Here is a 22,427-nt window from a genome sequence, read left to right as displayed (position 1 = left end):
ATATGAACAAAAAATGGAGGGTCATTCTTATATGAACATACGTGGCATGTTTTCAATGATCAACTAGAATGGAAGAATCAACCTACATCTACAACCAAGAACCACATGGAGCAAAGACATCCGCTTCGGCTGAGTACATCACATATGCTTTAAACTAGAGCCGGCAAAGCGTGTCAAGTCGTGTTAAAAGGGCCACAAACAACACGACATGATTAATATGTATCAAACACAAACATGGCCCGTTTAACTATACGTGCCATTTACTTAAAACGAACACAAACATGTTTAATAAACCATTTATACTTTATACGATATATAGCCTATTTAACCGAATTAAATATAGATAACCGATCACGTACAAGAACGCTCTCTTGTACGAAGTATAGGAGACAATGTGAGCCATTGATCTCTCAAGATCAATGAAGCAAAACCACGCGCTAGCATTTTCGTAAACATGAGCTTCAAAGAATTGAAAAAACAAATAGAGAAAAAGTATTCTGGTCCCTTCTCACTTAAACTCTCCCCTCTTGATATTCAAACGATATCATTTTTCATACGTTAATATTTAAAAAAAAAATTACACCGTATTAACAAGGATTTCATTCTCTTTAATTTGAGCAGCCTATTGTATAGTTTTCTTACAAAATTTCTACATGATTTTGAATACCCAACACATGACTAAGTGATTTTGAATATCCATTATGTGATTACGTAATTTCATTATAGTATAGTTGACTAAGTATTATTACGTGATTTTGAATACTCGTTTTGTTATTACGTGATTTCATTATAATATTTTATGTGAAACCACACACTGAGTGATTACATAATTACGTAAAAACAAAAACATGTAATACATAATATTTCATATGCAATGTCTAATCTTTCAGGTCTAATAACGTATTAAGGACAAATTATATACAAAAAAATTAGCCAATATCAACCTATAATAACCACATAATGTCGTATATTAGAGATTTAATCACATAATAAAGCATAAACAATCAAGTTTTTATTATTGAACGTGTAATCACGTAATAAACATAATTGTAATAACATTAGCTATAACAAATCATATTGAATGTCTAATCACGTAATAGATTTATATCAAATGTGCAATTACGTAATGGTCAAGGGTACGAATCACGCAGTGCAAAATGGTGTAAAATTATGAATAGAATATATTATGTTTTAAGAAAAAATAAAAAAAATGAAGTCAACAGACTTGGCAAGACACTTTGGCTGTATTTCTCTAGAATAATGGAATTGCATAGTAGTGTATTTTAGTTGAATTATTTTCTTTATAAGTAATCTATATGATATATTAATAGAATCAATCTAATCTATACAAGCAAACATATATTAATAGAATCAATCTAATTTGTACATGCCATAATAGACCAAAAATAGTGAATATACAACAGTTATTCCCACTTAAATTTAAAATGTATTACGACAATACCTTTGGACAGAGAGTTGAGAAGTTCGTGCATAGCAATTTCTCGACCCCAAGGAATCAAAGTTTTATTTTTCGGTAGAATTAAATATGTTATTTAAAAGAGGGGTTGCGGCGCAGCTTGTTACCCGTTTACCAGCCATTCTTATGTAATTTTTTTATCGTTAATGAAAAATTATATCCGCCATAGGAATACATCGTTCATGATTCAACATTTAATTTTTATTTTTAAAAATTGTTAAACCGGGAACAAATTTGAGTTCGGGAGAATCAATCATCCGAAGGTGCGATAGGAAGACGAAACTAATATAAAAAATGTGTCCGAAATGAAAGATGTGGAAAAGGGCACCCCTGAGTTTATGAAAGCCCTTTGAACCCGATGTCGCGTGAGCTTACAAAACTTTCAGAGTTTCGAGGCTGGATACTGATTTCCGTCAAGGACTTGTACTCTTTAACGAAACTCATATTTGCACAAAACAACACTAGTCCACCGATAGATACACATATACATCAAATCAAGAAATAAAGAAAATTAAAGAAGTAAATTGTTGATCTAAGTTGAAGATTGTATGAGTGTGTTGATTAGGCCGTTCCTATGTTTTCGGAGGCTCTAAGCGAACTACAAAGTGGAAGCCCTTTTGCAAAATAAATAAATAAATAACATATTTAGTAACAAAACTCTCATCCTTTACCGGCAATTATTTGTGGAATTTAGTTTTGTATATAACCGAACCGGATTCGATTTGACATTGCTAATAAGCCCTAAAAGCCTAACAACAAACTGAAATCAGCAAATAAGCCATAATTTACTAAACGAAAACTTAATATTAGTAATAATAGAATAAGCATAAGCCTTAAATAACAAATCAAATCGGCAAATACACCCTAATTCACTAAACAACAAAGGAGGATGTCTAACCTGGCCGAATTCCAAACTGAATCGCAAACAACAGGGTGCCTTTGCCAATGTGTTCCAACTTCTAAGTTCAACCAAACTAAATTCCAAACTGAATCGCAAAAAGGAGTGAGATAGTGAGTTCAAACTGAATTGCAAAATCAACAAATCACCAAACTGAGTTCCAACTTCTCCGTCGAGTTTCGGATCGAACATGTCTCTTTTTGTTCTGAATGTTGATGCTTGCTGCTGAACTATCTACCTGTTGCTGCTGTTTATTGTTTCTGCAAGTCTACAAGGTCTGCGACGAAAAACTGCCCAGCCCCTCATACATGTCTGATGAAAAACTGACCTTTGAATGTTGTTGACGAAAGACCTGCTGGTCTGCATGATGTTAACGAAAGACCTGTTGGTCTGCATGATGGTGACGAAAGACCTGCACTTGATCCTGACGAAATACCTGCTGTTTTTTGTCAGCTATGGTATTTCATCAAGAACTTTCGTCGGCTGATGATGTTTCGTCGTAGTGTTTCATCGGCTGCATATCTTTCGTCGACCTGCTTATATTTCGTCGACCATGTGCCTATATAAGCAGCAGAACTGCAGACAGAAAGTGGGACACACAGAACATAAAACATCGAGTGAACACAGAGAGATACACGAGAGACACCAGTGAGTTTGTGAGCTTTATGTAACATAATCTTGTAACAAAACTTCCTGGTTCTGAATATATTTGAGATTTAGACGTTGAATCTTTCTGTTTCGTGTTCTTATCTCGGTTTGCTTTCCCGGTTGGATTCCGCACAACCGGGTTTGTTCGTATACAAGGATTAGGCGACTAGATCCTCCGCTAGTTGAACCTACAGAAAGAATGCGTGAGGAGGATTCTCGTCATCTCTTTTCCTCTTCAATCTTTCTCTTTCAAGCAGGTTGTTGATGCACTTTGTGGATGCGGCTCGATTCAACTCGGTTAGGTTCGGCTCAAGACCGATGTCACGACATTCCTCCGTCGTGCGCCCCAGAGATCGACACACGAAGCACAAAGAGCCGCGAACCGTCATCAGCCGCCACATCACCATGATGATGTCATGTGAATAGATTATATTTGCATGCATATTGAACCTCAAGATTATGAAGATTGCATGGTTCACGAAGATTGATACATATTGACGAAGAAGTGCATGCATGGACGAACAATACATGCCACGAAGAGTTCCTATATGTGACAAAGAATGGAGTCTTCGTCATTGACTATATAGCAACGAAGAGTCAAGGTTCGTGGTGATTAATGGTTCGTCGAAAAGGTCCACGAAGACTCCATTTTCGTGGACTGATGAATGTTCGTAAGCCCAGTAACCACTCTTCGTATGGTTATTGGGTGTTGGGCCTATAAATACAGGCACTTGTCTAACATTTCAGGTGAGAACACAGAGTGAACATAGTGAGAGTATTCAGAGAGTTTGTGTGTTATCTTGTATCATCTCTGTAAACAAACTCCTTTGGTTGAATACATTTGAGCTTTAAACCGTTGAATCTTGTTCTTGTGTTTGTGTTCTTTGTGTTGGTTGCATACCCGCTTGGATTCCGCACTTGCGGGTGTGTTCGGTAACAAGGAGAAGGTTACTAGATCCTCCTCTAGGGACCTACACAGGTTCACAGGTACTTCTTCACATGTACTTTCACTGTCAGAAGACAATTCGTATCCGAATCTTCTGACTCTTGTACACTTTGTCAGGATGCTTCATGCTATGTCAGCAACTAACAGCATCTCATTCTTCATCAACCCCTTGTTTCTTGATTTAAATCAAGTTCTACAAAATTTGTAAAATATAGTATATAAATAACAATATATTAAAATAAATTAATGAAAAAAAATTATAGTATAAAAGGAATACAATTATTATTAATATAATTTATAAATATATTAAATAAATTAGATGTAGATAAATAAATAATGAAAGAAAAAGTAGATGATGAGATGGAGGTTTGGAGTGGTTTAGTCTTAAAGAAAAAAGTGGGTTCGGAAAGGTTATGGTTTAGAATAATATGACATTCTGATGTGAAAAATCTGGATTTTGGACGGGGCTCAACGTTGTGGATGCTGTTAGTGTCGTTCAGTTCTTGAGTTTGGAATTCCAAAGACTGCCACATAGACATTGTTGGAGTTGCTGTTACAACGAGTTCCGATTGAGGATGGAAACAAGCACGCTTCAAGCTCAATTTGGTCATACTAGTCGAGCTCACGGTTTAACCCATATTCTTTCATCTAGTTAATAGAAAATTGTATATCTCATCACCTCACAAGTTGTTCGATTTGAGACGATGATCTAGAAATTAAACCGCGTTTTCATTTGTTCGTCATATATTGAGTTCAAACACAAAAATGTGCTATAAACATTTAGTCACGGCAATATACCCAAATTATTTAGAGTGCCATAATTCATAAATAACAATCATATATAGTTGTCATAGTTGATAGTCTTGACCATATCATTACATTAAGTTTTCATACTTAATTAGGGTACGTTTTAAATTAAAACCACACAAAACCAAACTTCACGAAGTGCTTCTTCCAAACGTCCTACATAGAAGTAAACTTTACTCGAGTACCGCTTTGTTCACCTGAAAAACAAATTTATTAGTGTGACCAGTTCTCTACTTATATATTATTAGCTCTGAATAAGTTTCTAATAAATATCCATATATTATGATTTATATTTTCATTTTTCGCTCAATGTTTTTTTGAACAACTTTATAATCCTAAATACCACTTAATCAAGTTGCACTTGCAAGGTTTTGAATCAACATAACATTTGTGAACGATAATCACGAATGCCATTAGATCACAAGACAAGGCGCGTAATAATAAAATAAAACTGAATTAGCATGCATGAGTTTAGTAGTGTCTAAATTATACCAGATGTGAAGAGACTTGTTGGGATAGGGGGAATAAGGTGCAGGTGCCGGTGCTGGTGTGGGGGTATCCTCCAAAGGCCCTCCTATATTAAGTTGAAGGGCGCTCCTAGCAAGGTATGCTTCTATTACACGGTACCCTTCATTAGTTTGATCCACCAAATGCTGCTGCACCTTCTCATTCTCAGCAATCTGCAATCAAATTTCCAAATGGAAATCAATAAAAATCAATAATTAACGGATTTTGACCGTTGCAGTTACCCTTTCAGTAGTTGGTAGTGTTATGTTTCGCGTATTGTTAAGAATGTACAATAATAATCAAATCATGTTTTGCGTACCTTGGAGCGAAGGATTGTGTTGGTGTGTTCAAGCACAAGCTCCTGTTAAAGAGAAAGTAAGATATCTAGTATATTAAGATGTTTAATTTTATTAACACTAGATTAAGAATGGTAATTAAGGCACATGTAACCATCGAAAGTAATTAATGACTTACCCTGTTCTGTAGGGATTCAGTTTCTTCAAGTATCATGTCATGCTGTTGATCAAACAATATGATAACATGAGTAAATATTAAATTTATATTAATAAATGTTTTGTTTTGTTTTTTTTTTTTTTTTAATTTTAACGATGAGAACATGCTATCAGAAAACTTATGACACTGCCAACATTAGCAGCTAGGGTAGTGGCCTGCTAATCAAGCGGATTACATAGATTACATCTTACGCAATAGTGGAAGCATGATTCAAACCCAAGACCTCTGTTAGAGAGGAACCTGGCATTTACCACTGCACCACCCGTAAAAGGATATAAATGTTATAATATGCAGAATTACCTTCTTTGATCTGATCCTTGATATTGCTCTCTCAAGTTTTGTCTCTAGTTTCTTCAGCTCGTTAATGTTCAAAGAATCCAATCCTTCACCCTTAAGGTGCCTGAAATCAAATAGAATATAAGAATAACATAAAATGACTTACATAAAGCATTATTTGTGATTGAAATTTATTCATATTTTAAAGAATGAAATCTAAATAAGTAAATATATTTAATTATTTAACGATATATAACCCGGTTTCCTGCTATTTACTAAAAACCTTCACTTTCTTCGGAGCTCGAAGAAGTTATACATATGACCAGTTTTGTTTTGTTTTTTTTTTCTGTTTTTTTGTTTTTTTCTTTTTCAGAAAACCAATTTATATCAACTTTAAGACACATTCATGTAATGGGCTATTAGCGCATGTTGGTGCATATAGAAAGGAAAGAATGATGTGGTCTTTAATCAGATTAATTGTAGTCCGCAAGATATCATAGGAGAGATAAACTCGAGAGGTATGCTTGGGTTAAAAATAGATCATCCTGTAATTATATTAGCTGGGCGGATTGGTATAAATACCCTTTGTACATATTGTAATTTCTTGCCCTTTGCCTGTTTGGGTCGGGAGTGTTGTTTGTTTGTTTGGCCTTTTGCCCTTTTAGGTCGGAGATATGTTTTAATGAAGTTTAATTTTCAAAAAAATATAAATTCACCTGTTAGAATTCTGGCGGATTTTTATCTGTTGGCGAAGCTTCTTCGCCTCCTCCTGGTAATACTGCATGCACCAACAACACCATCAATTGAAATTATTATATTTATATTTTTTTTGGGTCAGGTTTTATTTACGTACGTCCTTGGATTTTGATAAAAAATGTTGCAAACATAATAAACATAAACATAATAATAATAAACATAATATAATTAATATTTGTTACAAAAGTTCATCGTAAAATAATATATTGATGATCTTACTTGAGCATTAATCTCTTGAGGTGTGAAATTGGTGTTTGATTCATCGGATTTTATCCTCTTGTACTTCTCTATAGTTGATTTTATGCTGTTGAATCAAATACATACCCTCAGTCAAATGTCAAAACTAACAGATATCAAATGCATACAATTTAACTCATACCTACTTGCACACAAGCAACATTTGGGGTTAAAAAAAAACTTGCACACAAGCTAGGGTTTTTTTTTTACCCCGGTGACTCAGAAGTCATAATTTCACATTTGTGTTTCCAACACAAATTTCTGTTAGCATGCAACAAAATCGAAAAGTTTTTGAGTATCAGTGTGGCACTGATAGTGGACTTGTACCAAGAAGGAAACTGTTACAAATTCAATGGCTCACCAAAAACTTGTAGTTCCAATTTCAAAATAACTTTACTTTTTTTTCATTTCTTTCTTTTTCAAATAAAACGTGTTGTATCTGTATATCAAATAAAACGATCATATTAATCAAGCACTTTTGCAAAAAAAAAAAAAAAAAAAAAAAAACGGAGATGCAAGATAATAACTTTTTAAAACTACAAAAACAATAAAAGTAAATTCATACTCACTTTTTTTGCTTTTAGCTTTTTTTTTATTAAATGCAACATGTAAAAATATGAGTTTTTTTACCATTCTAGTGTTGGTGGAAAAACTATTTACTAAAATGGTGTTCCTTGAAAAGTATTTAACAAAATAGTGTTCCTTGTTTATTTTGTATTTCCCTTTTCTTTTTAAACCAATGTATTAAACTTCTTTTATATTTCTATTAAATTAATCAAGTATCTATTTATTTCTTTGAATTTAATTCTCAGACTAACTATTTATATTTTTTAGCAATAATTATTGTTTTTTTCAACTGTTTATGCTTTAAATTAAAAGTTATATGTGTGCACACACTTGAAAGAAGAGTATTGATTCCAAAGTGAAACAACTAGCTCAAATAAATCGAAAGCTATTTAAAAAGAATACACAGTTGATATTGAACAACAAAAGAAATCAAGAAGTCCATGGTTAATAAAACTTATAAAAGTGCTAAAACAATGTTATGCAAATTACTAAGCTTTTGTGAATTTATTATTTTTTTAGAATCGACTTGGTGTAATCGTTTTTATGGTTACTTATTTATTTTGATAGTTTAAATAAAATTTATATATATCTCATTACACATACATACATACATAGTTACATACCACATATACATACACACGATACATATTTCCTATGAGCATTTTTAATTTATTTTATTATTCAATATCATATATAAGCAAACGATAATGGGAGTTTTACTATTTACAAAGAATTATTGCTAAGAACATTCACATACACACGATACATATATGATAACTTATTAGCATGTTCTAATTTATTTTATTATTGAAATATCAGACATAAGCAAAATCATAATGAGAGTTTTACTATTTACAAAGAATCATTGCAAACAAAAAAAAATACAGACTTAGTTGGAAAATTAAAATCAAAGAAATAAATAAATATTGGATTAATTAAAAAAATATATAAATCTTTCGAGAATAAAAGAATAGATATTTATTTAATTTAATGAAAATATAGAAAAAAGTTTAATATGTTGGTTAAAATAGAAAGGAGGAAATACAAAATAAATAAGGAACACTGTTTTGGTAAATAGTATTCAAGGAACACCATTTTGGTAAATAGTTTTTCCACCAACACTAGTTTGGAAAAAAACTCGTAAAAATATGATCCTTTCTAGGTAAGTTAAAAAATCTCGGGGGAGAAGACAATCAAAGCGATTTCAGCATCGCACATAACCGAAAGTTACTCGTTATTGGCAAATTAATTAACATGATCAAGAAAGTTACTCGTTATTGGCAAACTCATAGACGCGTCCACGTGGGGAGAAGACAATCAAAGCGATTTCAGCATCGCACATAACCGAAAGCTCACAAGCTTTCTTGAGAAGCCCACCCCTCCTCTTGCAGAAGGTCACCTGTCGAGCCGTATCATTTTCGATCCTTTTGATCATAATCTTTCCCCTACCCATGGTTCCACTTTGCCTGTATTCATACATACACATAAACTAATCATACATGTAACTAAATAATTATGTAATCTAAACAAAATACTCAAATTTCAAAGTCAAGATTCCTCCTCAGAAATATACATGAAACTATTAACCTAATTAGGGCTAAAACAATCTACAAAACCATGTAGATTTGAAATCTAAGTTGACCTAAATACATATCAATATATAAACGAAGAAATCTTTTGGATTATCTTAAAATCCTCAAGAACAAAACACATATGATTGTAAATACACAACATCTAGTGAATAAGTAGATTTTGATACTAAATCCAATCATTTGGTTGAAGAAAAACATCAATCTTTATAAAGATCTGAAATTGAAAACTTAGGGTTTTCTTTTTATATATCTAAATAAAACTTTTTGTTAGGAAATGAGAAAGACTATGGTTAAAAAATCTTATTACCCAAGATAAAGAAGCAAAACACACACACACACACAACTCTCCTCTCTCTCTCTCTCTCTCTCTCTCTCTCTCTCTCTCTCTCTCTCTCTCTCTCTAGATCTGTTGTAGTATGGACAACCTGATCATATGATGAAGTTCAGACGAAATTAATAAGTACATTTTCTATAAAATGATCAAATAACCTACTCAGTTTCTAGCACTTTTCCTTACAGAAGACAGGAAATATTAATTACAAGAAAGCTAGTAAAAAGATAAATATAGAATCTGTATGAACATGTAAATGGGTATATAAAATCCGACCAAAAACAGTACCTTTGAAGAAGAAACCAACACCTTTAAGAAAACGATCACCTCACTTCAGTTCAATCTCTCTCTCCAATGTAAGGTAAAGTGGTCTTAAAATAAAAACCCTAAGATCCATACCTATAGTTTCATCATGTTGTATAGGTAGCTGGATTGGAAAATGACAATTACCTTATATGGTATGCATTATGGTGGTTGTTCAGAAAAGCAACGTGGTTGATTCTAACCCTAAAATGATATTTCCATACTTACTTTTTAATTTACTGTTATACCCTTTCCCTTATCTTGTATTTACTTACAAACCATCATGTACTACTCACTGTTGCATGCACAACCTACACTTTCTTGCATTAGGTGTTGTACAAATGCAAGCCTCAACCAGATATACATTCATTTTCCAGTGGCGGATCCAGGGGTGTTTTGGGGGTTCCCGGGAACCCCCTTAGTTTGGAAAAAAAATGAAAAAAACAGTGAAAATTTTGTATGATTTAAAAAAAAAATAGTGAGAATTAGTGAAAATCTACTAAAAGGAACCTGGTGGAAAAAATTCCTGAATCCACCACTGCATTTTCCACCAAGATTTGAATGAACGTATATATTATGAGTATTTAATCATAGTAAGAAAACAGGAATGAACGTATAGCTTATATTGGAAAGCCAATTGAGAGTGTAAATCAATGTAACTAGAAGTTCAAGCATTAGTTACGTGTGAATTTAATGTTTTTTTTTTATTATGACAGAAACAAAAAAAATTGTGAAATATATGGTTTTAAGTCTATAGATCATTTTTACAATCAATTCTCAATTTTGTAAGTATTTGGAAATGAACATAAGGGTGAAGGGGGCACCCCCTTAATTAGGTGAGGGAAAACTTTTTCTAACCCAGTCATACGTTGCCATGTCATTTCTGAAGAACGATGTTAATCAAGTCCATCCGAGTACAAGAAACGGCTTTCGGGCCGGTAACGTTTATTTATTTGTTTAGTTTATTATGGGTCAAAACAATAGTGTTTATGTTTTATGTGTTTGGGCCGTAGGCCATATGTAATGGGTCGAACAAACATTAAGTCCAGTAAGGTTATGTATCGATTAGAAGGCATGCGGGTTTGGGCCGATGAAATTGAACCGGTACGTCCACGTTTACTAACCGCAGGAGCGGTTATCAAGGGATCGACGTATCCCTTCATTTTGAAACGTCGCGACTGTGGAGACGTGCCTGTTCACACGTATAAAGCCGGCTGCAAATCCCCATTGTTCTTCGGTTCGATTAGTTATTCAAGTTCGTGTAATTACAAGTGATTATTATTCAAAGTTCAAGTTCGTTACAAGTTGTATTCGGTTAGTTTCATTATCATTCACAAGTTAGTTTTTGTTCGATTCATGATGATGCACTGTGATCACTAGTACAAAAGTGATCAAAAGATGCTATGGGTGACCACAAAAGATGCGGTTCTCCTCTCTAACCCGCATCTTATGTTTGTTTTGTAAAAAACATGGGCTAAAAGATGCGGTTCAAATGTAACCGCATCTTATGAGTGTTTTAAAAGGATCAAGAACCAAAAGATGCGGTTAGATAACCGCATCTCTTGATATATTTTTTAATTCCCAAAGGATCATGTTAAATCCAAAAAGATATAATAGTTTTTTTTTTTTTGTTGAAAAATAACAGTCCTAATATATATTTTATTATTTACAAACAGTATTTAAATTTTAAAATGTTATATAATTTATTATATACCTTTTTTACTAAATTAAAAAAAAATACCGTATTTCCCTAAGTGTTTTCTTAATTAGTTACTTCCCCTCTAAATTTTCCCTCCAAAAACCTATAGTGTTGTAATGTTCCCTCCAAAAACGTATATTGTTGTACTTCTAATTTTCGTTGGTGAGATCAGGGGGGAAAACTGGGTATTTAGGAGGGAATGAAAAGTTGGATAAAAATTAGTAGGGAGATTAATTACAAAATTTGAATATAAAAATATTAATTACAAAACATAACATGTCGGGTATACGGAGTGGTTGCGGTAAACTTGTGTTTACCGAATCGGTGACCACAGCCAACCCTTTACCGCTCAAGTGTTTACCGAATTGGTGGCCAAAATTGGTGAAGGTTCACCGAGTTGGGGAGAGGGAGGGAAGGGGGAGAGAGAAACATGTGTGGTGGGGTTCATTCATTCTCAACCAATCACATATTTTTTCTTTTTTTTTAAATAGTTTACATAAACCCAATTAGGTAAACCACCGGCAACGTTTTTGAGCATAAGGTAAACAATTGGTGTTGATGCAGATTTTGTGTCCGATGCTTGTCGAATAGATTAGTTATTATTTTACGCTGAATTTGTAATAGTTAGTGAAACGGTCTATCGAACGTGTATAGACCCGCTCGTTTGAAGTGGTCAAACGAGAGGGTTATTCGGTTGACCGTGTGTGTTTGCTAGACAAATTATGGTTGTATATGTTGGTGTCGAAGGATAAGGCATCGAAGGATTGTGTATCCTTCGATGAGCTCGAAAGATATCCATCGAAGGTTGAAGATGGACCTCGAAGGATATGGCATCCTTCGAGGTATATGTGTACCTTTCGAAAGCTGGATGGTCGACAGATGATCTATCGACCAGTCAGCTTGATCCTTCGACCATACAACCTGTGTTTGGTATAAATACCAACACCTTGTCATTTGCAACACAAGAGTGAGAGCACAAGTGTGTGCAAGAGAGTGATAGGAGGTTTGAGACCTCACCGGGAGAAATCACCACTTGGTTTCTCCCCGGATGTATACTTCTTTGGTATTAGTTCGGATTCCATGTAATCGGGCCGACTTGTAATGTTTACTACCGGATTAATACAAAGTTTGTTTGTTTATCCTCTCTATCTTCTTCCATCTATGAACATAATCATGAAAATCACGGATTGGATCCCGAAACACGGACCTACAATTGGCATGACGCTACGTGATTAGGTGATTAGAGAGTTTACCAATTCTAAATGTCTAACCACTCCCTTCACCCTAAATATGTCATAAAAGTTCAGCTTAACATGTTAAAAATTATTTTTTTTAATATTAGAAAGTGATAAACCGAAGAACCACTTTGAAGGGGTATGGTCCCAGATCTCGCACCAAAGCAGTCGCGAGTGACCATCACCCTTTTCAAATACTCCCACCAGCAAGAACTTATCTGCGTCTGTGCGGGCATGCGCGAACACAGATACCGAATCCAATCGGTCAAGTGATGAGAAGACTTATCTTGTGTATGAAAATGGATGTCATACATAGAGATGCGGTTTAACACCGCATCCTATGAACTTTTTCGTCACGACAAGGGATCTTGGTAACAACAATGGTTACCGCATATGGCGATGCGGCCTGGCACCGCATTCTATAGACATCTTTGCCAAAGCAAGGGACGCGGAAACGACTGCAGTTACCGCAGATAGCGATGCGGCCCGACACTGCATTCTATCCACAGAGCAAGTGGGACTGACATCGTAACAGCAAGTGGCACCAATGGCAGTCGCCTGTCAGCCCACACGTAAGCAACGCTGGCACACAGATTGATAGTCGCAGTGGAACGTGGCATCACCTCGGTGACTGACAAGCCTGACACACCTGCAAAGGGCTGCACGCTGTCAGTCTAGCCACTCAATCACCCTCCTTCACTCCTCGGCTATAAACACCCATCCCAGACCAGGTTTAAGGTGTAACGCCCTGCGTCCCTGAACTTTTAACTTTTGGCAAGACTAGTCCCTATACGAATGAGACTTAACTATGTGAACATTTGTGAAACTTTGTGATACTTTGAAACTTGACACTTGATGCTTGATACTTATTAAACGCTATGAATCTTGATTCTTGGTGAGACTTTAAACTTAATACTTGATACCTGACTCTTGATAACACACTTTGCTCTCAAGCAAATTACTGATTCTCACGCTGGAGAGTGGTAACAAGGAGAATCCCCCACCCCATCCTCCTTGTTACGAGTCACGGTGTGTTTCCCTTGTGCAGGAGACAGATCAAGCGGACGATCCAGCCACCGATCCTCGGAAAGAAGGGATTTTCATCATCAAATCTTGGTCATTATTTTACATTTGTATATTGATAATCAAGGGGTAGGATTAGTTCACTATTGTTCACAATCAAGGGGTTGTTCACAAATGAACCTAACTCTATATATGTTTGTGTATACATGTATATATTAATAAAATAACTAGAGGCGCACATTAATAATGTTTGGTTCAAGATCCAACTAGATCCCACATAATTATAGAATTGAAAGCCGATACCAATAGTCCATTGTCGAATTGGACGAAACCTTATGGCCGAAAACTGCACTTTACTCTAACAACTAACAACCCCATCGTCACTTTCCTATTTGTTAGGCGACACTTGATGCTCGCTTGACGTTCGATCAAAAAATACCCTGGTCGAAAGGCGCTCGTTCGACTTTGGCTCGGTTGAAAAAACGCTCGGTTCAATTTAGTTTATAAACGAACCAAGCATGAGCAAAGCTCCGGTCGGTTCGGCTCGGCTCGTGATTGTATTATTGTCCATTATGGTATAATATACCACAACCCAGTATAATACATCTAATATGTTGGTGCAGTTATGTCTATCGCCTCCGTCAATATGATACGTAGCTGAAACAGAAGAAAACAGGACATTATAGTGTTATATTTAGTGAAAAGGCAAGGTGGCAATTCTGTAATTAATGAGAAATCTCATTAAACCCCTTGGCCTATAAATAGGAGAGTAGTGTCTTGATTTTAGGACTTTTGCACATTTTGGAGTTTGGAGAGCTTTGGAGCTATAGAGAGAGTCTAGAGAGAGAAATTGCAAAAGGTGATTCACGTGATTGTAAGATTTCATATCTTTGAATAGAATCACAGATTTAGTACGTTCTCGTGTTCGGTCCACGCACGCGTACGGATTCCGCACGTCACACGTGTCGATACGCAATCGTTCGGGAGTCGAAAACCGATCCTACATAATATGACCTAATAAAAGCCCAACATGATCAATCAAGAGCCATCATGAATATTATGACCATATATGATCCATTAAGATATATATAATGCGGATCATGGTGCTTAAGATTCATAATCACTATTAAGGCCCAACATGATTCATTAAGACATACATAGTCTATTATTTCTCATCGTGGTGTAATACAATCCAATCTATTTATTTTTTCAAGACATAATGTGACTTAATTAAGCCTATCATTATATTAATGCCCAACATAATCCATTGAGAGTTATAAGATCTATTATATCCATTATTATATACTATGAGTGACTCCAACCCTATATGACGCCTTTAAGATATAATGTTCCCATAAAGCCCATCCATGTCCATTAAGATGTATATGATTGTTTCACGCCTAAAATACAAAGCTCGTTTAGCATCATGAGACTAAACGAGCCTAAAGCTTAAGCTCGAGCATGAAATACAACTCGTTTAGTTATCGAGCTCGAGCCCAAGCCTAAAAGACAAAGCTTGTTTAGGGTCGCAAAGCTAAACGAACCAAACATAAATTTAGTTTTTTTTTTTTTAAATATAATACAACGATAATGATGATTATAACCTAATCCATTTAAAGGCGATTTCAACTGAAGCCCATATGGGTCTTTGTAATAGGCTAATAGCAAACAATATCGAAGCGAGTTCGCGCTGAGCTTTTAGCTCGTTTGAGATTGTTCGCAAAATAGCTCGAGCCGAGCTCGGGCTTTGAGTTTTACTCGCAAACCGAGCTCGAGCTCAAATAAGTAGACTCGAACAGAGCCGATCTCGAGCCTAAAATACAAAGCTCGTTTAGGCTAGTCGAAACATTATTTTTGTTTTTTAATTTAAAATATAATGATAAAGATGATTTTAACCCAATTTTAAAAAGCCAAAGTCGGCCTCAACTAGGCGCATTTGGTACAATATCGAAATTAGTTGGAGTTGAGCTTTTAGCTCGTTTGAGATTATTCGCAAAATAGCTTGAGTTTTGAGTTTTACTCGCGAGCCAAACTCGAGCTCAAATAAGTAGACTTGAACTGAGTCGAGCATAAAAACATGACGAGTCAAGCTTGAGTAGTGAAAGGCTCGGGCCGACTCCTTTAAAACCGAACAACTCGTTTATAAATTTTGAACTTATATCACTTATTTAAAAATATGGGTTAAACGGGTCGGGTTTGGGTTGACCTGAATTAATATGGGTCGGGTTATGATTGAAATATTTGACCCGAATAATAATATGGGTCGGGTTCCGGTTGAATATTTCAACCCGTCAACCCGTAACCCGTCAACCCATCAACCCGACACCATTGCCACCCCTATGGCACATTAAATATATTAAATGTATAAAGAAATTCAAAATTAAAAATAAAATATTAAAGCTTAGTTTTGATATTATGGTTTATATTATAATCATAAAACTAAGCGTAACCGTAACCGTAACCGGTCATACATATGTATATTTTTTTTAGCTTTGTTTTTAGCTAAATGTTAATATTCTTTAACAAGTTTTTATTTTATTTTTTACTTTCCCTCCTATTTTCCCAAATCAGTTCCCCCCATTTTTTTTTTTTGATTTTTTTCATTACTCCTTATTTCCCCCCAAATTGGTTTCCCTCTAGCAAAAATTGAATTTTAATTTTCACATTTTACAATCTCCATTCATTCTTTTATTTAGCCCTAATCTGCTCCACTCTTCAAAATTGGTTCTACTTTCATGCTTCTATGTAACCACGATGGATGGAGAGGGTGAGCAACGAATGACGGGACCGTGATAGAGGGTGAGCAGTCAGCAGTGAATGATGGTGATGATGTCGTTGCCTGTCAATGGTGGTTCCGCCATAGCGATTATTGATTGGTTTTGCCCTCCATCTCACCACCGCATTTTTTGTAGATTGTGAAATTAAAGCCTTCTATGTTTTTTTTTGTTTTGCAGTTGCTTTTGATAGTAGGGCTTGCAATCCTTTTGAGAAACTTACGTGATTGGATTCTTCTTTAATCGTCGTCAAGGTAGTGCAACTCATCCTTGTTTATTCCTTCAATTCCCAATACACTATATATATATATATATATATATATATATGCATATGCATACCAAATTTTGTGAAGAATCCTGTTATGTTTTAGTTTATAGCTATGTCTTTATCTTGTAATTCCGTGAAAATATTCAGAAGTTTACTGTACTTAACTGATATCAAAGCTTTAGAATTTGTCTAGAATCATGTAATTTGTATCGCTTTTCTTTTCATACTGACATGTAGCAAAAGAGGTACTACATCATCTTACATCATTATTATAATAACTGTTGTGTTTATTAATAGATTAAAGCACTTAATTTATTTAATATACAATTTAGCATACCAAGTGTTTAAAAAAATCCCATAGAGAAGCTATCTTGTTCTATGCCTTGTAGTTGTTTTGTGCTTACTTTCTAGTACCAGTTTTATCAACTCCTATTTAAAAATAACTTTGATACCTGACACTTGGTGTTGTAAATGACTTCAACTATTGAAAATAATATATTTTTAATTACATAAAGAAGTCCAATCTACTTTTCAGTGACATGTGACTCAATAATGTAGTGCAATTTTTTACTCATGATTCATGAGGTGGATGCTAATAGTGCAGTATGGCTTAAATGTTAATCGTCTTTGCAACATATTTTACAAATCGTTGATGAATGGCTTCTAATATGTGCAGTTTGATACCATAAATGAGAATCTAGTAGAGAACTTCAGATCTTGCATTCATAAAACTTTGTTTTTGTTTCCCATTTACTTGGAAGGGATCATTTTAATATTTCGTCTTATAATGATTTCAGGACAAGGAACAATATAACGCATGGGGAACAATACCGGGCTATAGAGATAACTATGTTATGCCTTAAAAACAAGTGGTATGTATTTCTTTGATAGCAATATCACAATATAGATGCCTATGTTCATCTTTAGTTTGACTTGTGCAGCTGTGCTTTTTGTTTAAATTGGCTACATACAATTTTTAATACTTGTTTTTAATTGTAGGGTGGTATACCTGCTCTAAAATGGTCTTATGTAGATTGAGAGAGACAAAATTGTTCATCACGTAAACTGTAATTGGAGTTGACCACATTCTTGAATAACTGCCCCAATAATCCTTAAACTGGTATACCTTTTCTCACCCAAACCAAGAAATTAGTAACTCATTTTGATTCACATAAGACATGTATATCCTTGCATTAGATGAATGCTTTTTGCATGCTTTGATAAATGCTTCTTGTATGGTTTGTGATTTATGATTGTAGTATGGTCGGAGTTTAAGGTCGTGGATTCGGATCTTCATGTCTTATGTGCATATGTAGCGACATGTTTTATGTGTATGCATGTTAATAGTGTTTTGAACATTTGAATTTAAAGATTGCATTTCATCCACATGTACACTTGTGTATACATTTTAAGCTCATTTTATTAATGTAACTTTATATTTTGTTAGGCAATGCGGTTTGGTTCCAAGTATGAATAGAAGACGGTACTGGGTTGCAAGTATGAAGACATCGGTTCGGGACGCTATTGTATATCACTTTCATCATCTAAAGATATATATGTATTTATGTTACTTTAAAACTCTTGTAATCTTGTGTTACTTTGAAACCTTTGTAATTTGTATTCTTGTGTTATATTATATTGGTTCTAATTTAATTTTGTTTTTTGTATATTTTATTTTCATTTTTAGATCATTTGTCGAAAATATAATTTTTTGGGAATTTTTAATAAAATTTCTTGGAAATTAACAAGCTATATCTATATATAATTATTTTACTCTAAAACACCAAGAGATGCGGTTTTAGAACCGCATCTCTTGAGTATATTAAGAAAATATAGTTCTTTTTGTTAATATATCAAAAGATGCGGTTATAGAACCCGCATCTTTTGAGTATATTAGGAAAAAGTAGTTTTTTTGTTAATATATTAAAAGATGCGGTTATAGAACCCCATCTTTTGAACCCGTATTATTTGGCATATAGGCAAAAGATGCCTTGCCATAAGATGCGGGTCTATAACCACATCTTATAGGAAATTTAACCGCATCTATTAATCAAATTTGTACTAGTGGATTATTGTGGGTTGTATGAAAATGATTGTGTGTACGGTCACAACACCGTCCGTTCCGAATGGTCCTGGGTTTCCGATGACGATGATACCAACATTGGTATCAGAGCCAAAGGTTTAACAGGAAGCAGAAGGAGTTGTGATCAAGATGGAAACCGGGTTTATGGAAACAAAGGAAAATCGGTGGAAACCGATTATGGTGAGGATGTTATTGTTCGTAGTGGAAAGTGCGGCCGGGCGGCGGAAGAGGATGAGTACGCGCAGGGGAAGCCAACCATGCGAACCGGGAAATCACCAACGAAGAAGTTTCCAAAGAAAGTGTTTCAAAAGGGTTTCGTGAAGAAGTCCGGTAAGAAATCAAATGCACCAGTGGGTAGGCCGAGGAAACCGGGGATCCGGTGTTTCAAATGCAAGGAATTCGGTCATATCGCATCGATTTGCCCAAGTAAGTATATCAAATTATCACCGTTACCAATTGAAAGTGATTATGTTGTGAAAGATACTTGTGGTGGCAAATGGGATTCAATATGGGTTGTTGATCCCACGTTCAAAACACATATGACGGGAAACCGGAATATGTTTAAGTGTTTCAAGAGACACTTCGGGGTTGTGACAAACGAAAGTAGGAAAGATTTTTCGTTTGTGCATGGAATAGGAGAAGTGAGAGTGCCGGTGGACGGCAAAGACAAGACGATCCCGTGCGTAAGTTATGCACCAAGTCTAGACAAGAATGTTCTAAGTCTAGAACAACTCTTGTTCCAAGGGATAGAAACGGTCACCATGGGAGAAACGTGTGTGTTAAAGAAAATGTTTGGTTGTCGGTCGAAAGGGTTCGACATTTATGAAGACAAGTCGGAAGTCGACTTGGAACAAGATTATCTCAATGCGTTCTACGATAATCTTGGCGTTGACAACGGCTACAAGAAGGAAAAGAAAGAATTCCAAGAGTGTTTGGGTGATTATTATGAAAGGGAATTCGAGAAAGCAAGAAACAAGAAGAAAGTGTACGGTGAACATTCAAAGGCTAGAAAGAAAGAAGTTGTGTATTCCAAGAAAGCGAAAAAGGCATTGTTGATTTACATTGAAGGCGAGAAAGATAACCCGCGTCAATCAAGAGAAATGCTTCGGGAGCGAGCATTAACCCTCTCGCAACTCGAGGAGGACGTCATCGAAAGAAACATGATTATGGAAAGTTGTGTGGAACCGGGAGATCTTATTACATTGCACGAGGAAATAAAGAAACACCAAAAATTCTTCGATGCACCGTTCGAAGAAGTCTTGGTTTGGTTCATTACGGATTTTCTCGGGATTGTATGTGAGAAAGCAATGCCGCCAGAATTAATCGATGGCCGAGACCTTAGTCTCATATTGTTGCACCGCATCGTGAAGCACAACGGTGGGTTCAAAGAAGTGATGGAGAAAAATATGTGGGACGTGATTGCGGCCAAGTACGGTTACGAACCGGATGATGCTTACGAGGTGAAAGTCGCCTACATCTATTATTTGGAATTAGTCGAGTGGTACTTCGACTACATGAAGAAGGAGCGTGAAAGAAAGGAAGATGGAATGGCTGGAAATTCAAGTAACAATTGCGGTTGGCTCGACGAATCAAGCGACGACGACGTGGTGGTCAAGATCGAGGTCACCAACAATCGCAAGGAGTGATCGCGGCCGGAGACTCGGATGTTCTTGCTTAGGGCGGTGAATGAAGAACGATGTTAATCAAGTCCATCCGAGTACAAGAAACGGCTTTCGGGCCAGTAACGTTTATTTATTTGTTTAGTTTATTATGGGTCAAAACAATAGTGTTTATGTTTTATGTGTTTGGGCCGTAGGCCATATGTAATGGGTCGAACAAACATTAAGTCCAGCAAGGTTATGTATCGATTAGAAGGCATGCGGGTTTGGGCCGATGAAATTGAACCGGTACGTCCACGTTTACTAACCGCAGGAGCGGTTATCAAGGGATCGACGTATCCCTTCGTTTTGAAACGTCGCGACTGTGGAGACGTGCCTGTTCACACGTATAAAGCCGGCTGCAAATCCCCATTCTTCTTCGGTTCGATTAGTTATTCAAGTTCGTGTAATTACAAGTGATTATTATTCAAAGTTCAAGTTCGTTACAAGTTGTATTCGGATAGTTTCATTATCATTCACAAGTTAGTTTTTGTTCGATTCATGATGATGCACTGTGATTATTGTGGGTTGTATGAAAATGATTGTGTGTGCGGTCACAACACCGTCCGTTCCGAATGGTCCTGGGTTTCCGATGACGATGATACCAACAATTTTCCCTCTATAACTTCCCTCTTGTCCAAAAACATACGGGGTGCACCCCTCTTAGGAGAATTGTTTTTTTATTAAAAAAAAATTTCATTGGTCCATCATTTCCCCTCTCTCCTTCCTTTCATCGGTGACTCCCTACCGATTTCGTTCCCCCAAATAGCTCACCGCCTTGATGGCGGCACCCCCTAATTCGGCAAGCATGGTTCCCGCACGGAGTCACGGAAGGTGCCCCGCTCCCCCTAACTAGATCACAGCCAAAAGTATAATTGGTAGCATGAACACATGTCCCTAGGCTTGAGTCTATAACTCTAAACTCTATTGGGGTTGATGGAACAAAATAAGCTATCATTTAAAGCATGCAACATATAAACACCCTTTTGACAAGAAATTAAGTTTAATATATATGAATATGGCTTGCTACATAACACAACCCCTTAAAATAATATGAATTAAGTTTAAATATATATGCTATATGACATAACCCGTTAACATAATACGATTCGACAAAATTAACCAGCTTAGTGTTGAGGTAAAAAAAATTCAGGTCATAAACAGGCTAGCACGTTAATAATAAGATTAAAACATGTCTGAAAAAGGTTTCAACCAACTTAATTGACTCATTTATGACATGTTTAACACATTTAATGTATCGTACTCAAAATGTATTAAAAATTACAATTTATATTTTAATTAATACATAGTGGAGGGTTCAAATGAGAAGAAATTTTTTGTAAGAATAAAAAATAACAAACTTCAACCAATAAGAATATTTCATTTAATTTTTGTATTTAATATAAGTGTAAGGGTATATTAGTATAATTAGATAGATCATTAATTGCCAATGAGCTAGTGGTGGAGTGGTAAGGGAGAGATCTTGTGTTCCAAAATGATCCAAGTTCAATTCCTACCCCTAGCATTTAGTTTCTGCGGCACCTGGTGATGATGGGAGACTAGGCGAGTAGGCGGCGATCGCTAGTTCGATCCTTGAACTGAGCGGGTTTTACCTCACCGCACTGTCGTGCCTTCGGGCGAGTGTTCACGGGCTTTGGCCCTAGGTGAGGGTTTTCCCCGGTTCGGAAGGCGAGTGTATCCTGATATGGTGAATTTCGCCAGTAGCCCATTTGGAGGATTCGTTGGCCGTTCAAAAAAAAAAAAAAGATAGATCATTAATTGTTAGTCTTCCTTTTTTATAGCTAACTAAATTAAATTTGTAACTTATT

At 35.5% G+C, this 22,427-nt stretch overlaps 1 protein-coding gene and 1 long non-coding RNA gene across 5 annotated transcripts; one reads left to right on the top strand and one right to left on the bottom strand.

Annotated features, from left to right (window-relative positions):
• Positions 1-4,790: 4,790 nt before the first annotated feature.
• On the bottom strand, positions 4,791-9,975 carry LOC110941381 (agamous-like MADS-box protein AGL11). Of its 3 annotated transcripts, none has more exons than XM_022183005.2 (9): positions 9,844-9,975; positions 8,904-9,098; positions 7,048-7,132; positions 6,789-6,850; positions 6,097-6,196; positions 5,758-5,799; positions 5,603-5,644; positions 5,269-5,456; positions 4,791-4,973 (listed from the first exon to the last, which is right to left on the bottom strand). In XM_022183005.2, exons 2-9 carry the CDS (start codon positions 9,083-9,085, stop codon positions 4,970-4,972), a joined length of 705 nt encoding a protein of 234 aa, XP_022038697.1. In that variant the 5' UTR covers positions 9,086-9,098; positions 9,844-9,975; the 3' UTR covers positions 4,791-4,969. The 3 variants fall into 3 exon arrangements, with proteins under 3 accessions (XP_022038697.1, XP_035846603.1, XP_035846602.1); XM_035990710.1 differs by having other exon boundaries at positions 6,097-6,139; XM_035990709.1 differs by lacking the exon at positions 9,844-9,975 and adding an exon at positions 9,532-9,717.
• Positions 9,976-16,488: 6,513 nt separating this feature from the next.
• On the top strand, positions 16,489-18,510 carry LOC110939202. Of its 2 annotated transcripts, XR_002592062.2 has the most exons (5): positions 16,489-16,691; positions 16,770-16,843; positions 17,655-17,729; positions 17,857-17,977; positions 18,305-18,510. It is a non-coding gene; the product is annotated as an uncharacterized LOC110939202 (long non-coding RNA). The 2 variants fall into 2 exon arrangements; XR_002592061.2 differs by having other exon boundaries at positions 16,491-16,843.
• Positions 18,511-22,427: the final 3,917 nt, after the last annotated feature.

This window comes from Helianthus annuus, chromosome 5, assembly GCF_002127325.2.
Source record: "Helianthus annuus cultivar XRQ/B chromosome 5, HanXRQr2.0-SUNRISE, whole genome shotgun sequence".
In the NCBI taxonomy this organism is placed as follows: Eukaryota; Viridiplantae; Streptophyta; class Magnoliopsida; order Asterales; family Asteraceae; genus Helianthus; species Helianthus annuus.
Note: the sequence above shows the minus strand (reverse complement) of the source record. Positions and strands in the feature narration are given on the sequence as shown.

Coding starts and splice junctions, on each gene's coding strand:
- LOC110941381 (XM_022183005.2), bottom strand. CDS start 9,085: ATGGGTAGGGGAAAGATTATGATCAAAAGGATCGAAAATGATACGGCT. Junction 6,851..7,047: donor CTCAAGAGATTAATGCTCAA/GTAAGATCATCA, acceptor TGGTGCATGCAG/TATTACCAGGAGGAGGCGAA. Junction 5,457..5,602: donor ACACAATCCTTCGCTCCAAG/GTACGCAAAACA, acceptor ATTTGATTGCAG/ATTGCTGAGAATGAGAAGGT.